A 1427-nucleotide genomic window follows, 5' to 3' on the forward strand; every position below is an offset into this window, starting at 1 on the left:
CGAATAAAAAAAAGAAAAAAAAAAAAAGAGAGAAAGGTCAAATGACAAATATGCCCTCTCCCCACAAATTACAGAGCACGCAAAATCACGGAAGCATAAACGGTAAACGCTCAATTCTCTAGGAGTCAATGGTCAGTTTCCTTTTCACTTGTCGGCCGTTGGTACGGTAATATTCAGAGTACCATTCTCGTAAATCTAACCAATCTCCTGTCCACATACTGAAATATCAATTGTTTATGGGGGAAATAATGTAATGGACGCCGGTTATTAATTTACGTTAAAGTAGCGATGACATGACACAAGAATTGATTAGTGAATCATCGATGCCTATTAGATCATTTACTCGTTTATAGAACACACTGAAACAACTATGGAAAATACAGTAAAAAAATTCAAGTAATTTTCAAACTCTGTTTTGCTTTTTCACTTTCTATATGGTTAAGCAAACACAACTTCATCAAAACTCTACTCCACATTGTTCATAACAAAGTATTTACAAAGGAGGAGAAGAAAACAAAATCTAATCCAAAAGTTATACGATCACCAACAGCTACAGCAGCTTCGCAATTATCTTTCTAATTAATTACTTAATTAACTTAACACCGCTACTTATCTCCCCGACTGTTTGAAAACTCGTCAGAGAGCGAGTTGAGGAGGTCCGTGAGGTCAAGCGACTCGCCGCCGATTCGAAGAGCCTCCAGCACCCGTTCAAACAGGAACACATGGCAGGGGATCCGGAGCACGCCTTTCTGCTCGTACCCGTACTCTTGCGCCGATTTATTGAGCAGCTTTACAAAGATCGGGTGATTCAAGAGCTCAGCGCTCACTACAAATCGTTCCATTTCCTCGCCGACGTAGACTGGCAGGTGACCCTGGGGCACTCCGCCGGACTTCTGTCGGAATGATTCCAATCGACGAGGCCTCGCCGCCCTGGATTCCGACCGCAAAAGACAATATTGCGAAGAATCAGCCACTCTAGATAGCCTCCTTATCAACTTCTTCATTTTTGTACTTTTAAATTTTGTATTCTTTGCAGAGAGAAACTGAGAGAGAGAGAGAGGGGTGGGTAAGAGGGGAGAGGAGAATGGTATAAATATAGGAAGTGAAGGAAACGGTATTGGAAGGTACAGATCGGCGTACTTGGCAGGTACAATTATTGTAGTATTTATTATTTTTGTACAAAAAAGTTTCTTTGATTAATTTGGAATTTGGTGAGAAATTTTCGAAGCATAAAAAATTGAATTCTAATTTGGAACTTAGTAGGAAATTTAAGAAAATTGATTTTGTTTTTAGTATCTGACGTGTCATTTTTATTAGCTTATGTTTTACATAAAAATCAAAATTATATATTTTAAAAGAATGTATGATTGAAAAGTTGTGGTTTCACTTTTATAATTGAACCAAATAAGGATTTAGAGGGTATTTGG

At 38.2% G+C, this 1427-nt stretch overlaps 1 protein-coding gene across 1 annotated transcript; it reads right to left on the reverse strand.

Annotated features, from left to right (window-relative positions):
- Positions 1 to 366: 366 nt before the first annotated feature.
- LOC111370706 (auxin-responsive protein SAUR71-like) lies at positions 367 to 1071 on the reverse strand. The gene has a single exon (XM_022992543.1). It carries the CDS (start codon positions 1002 to 1004, stop codon positions 606 to 608), a length of 399 nt encoding a protein of 132 aa, XP_022848311.1. The 5' UTR covers positions 1005 to 1071; the 3' UTR covers positions 367 to 605.
- Between the last annotated feature and the right edge of the window lie 356 nt (positions 1072 to 1427).

This window comes from Olea europaea, chromosome 21, assembly GCF_002742605.1.
Source record: "Olea europaea var. sylvestris chromosome 21, O_europaea_v1, whole genome shotgun sequence".
Lineage (NCBI taxonomy): Eukaryota > Viridiplantae > Streptophyta > Magnoliopsida > Lamiales > Oleaceae > Olea > Olea europaea.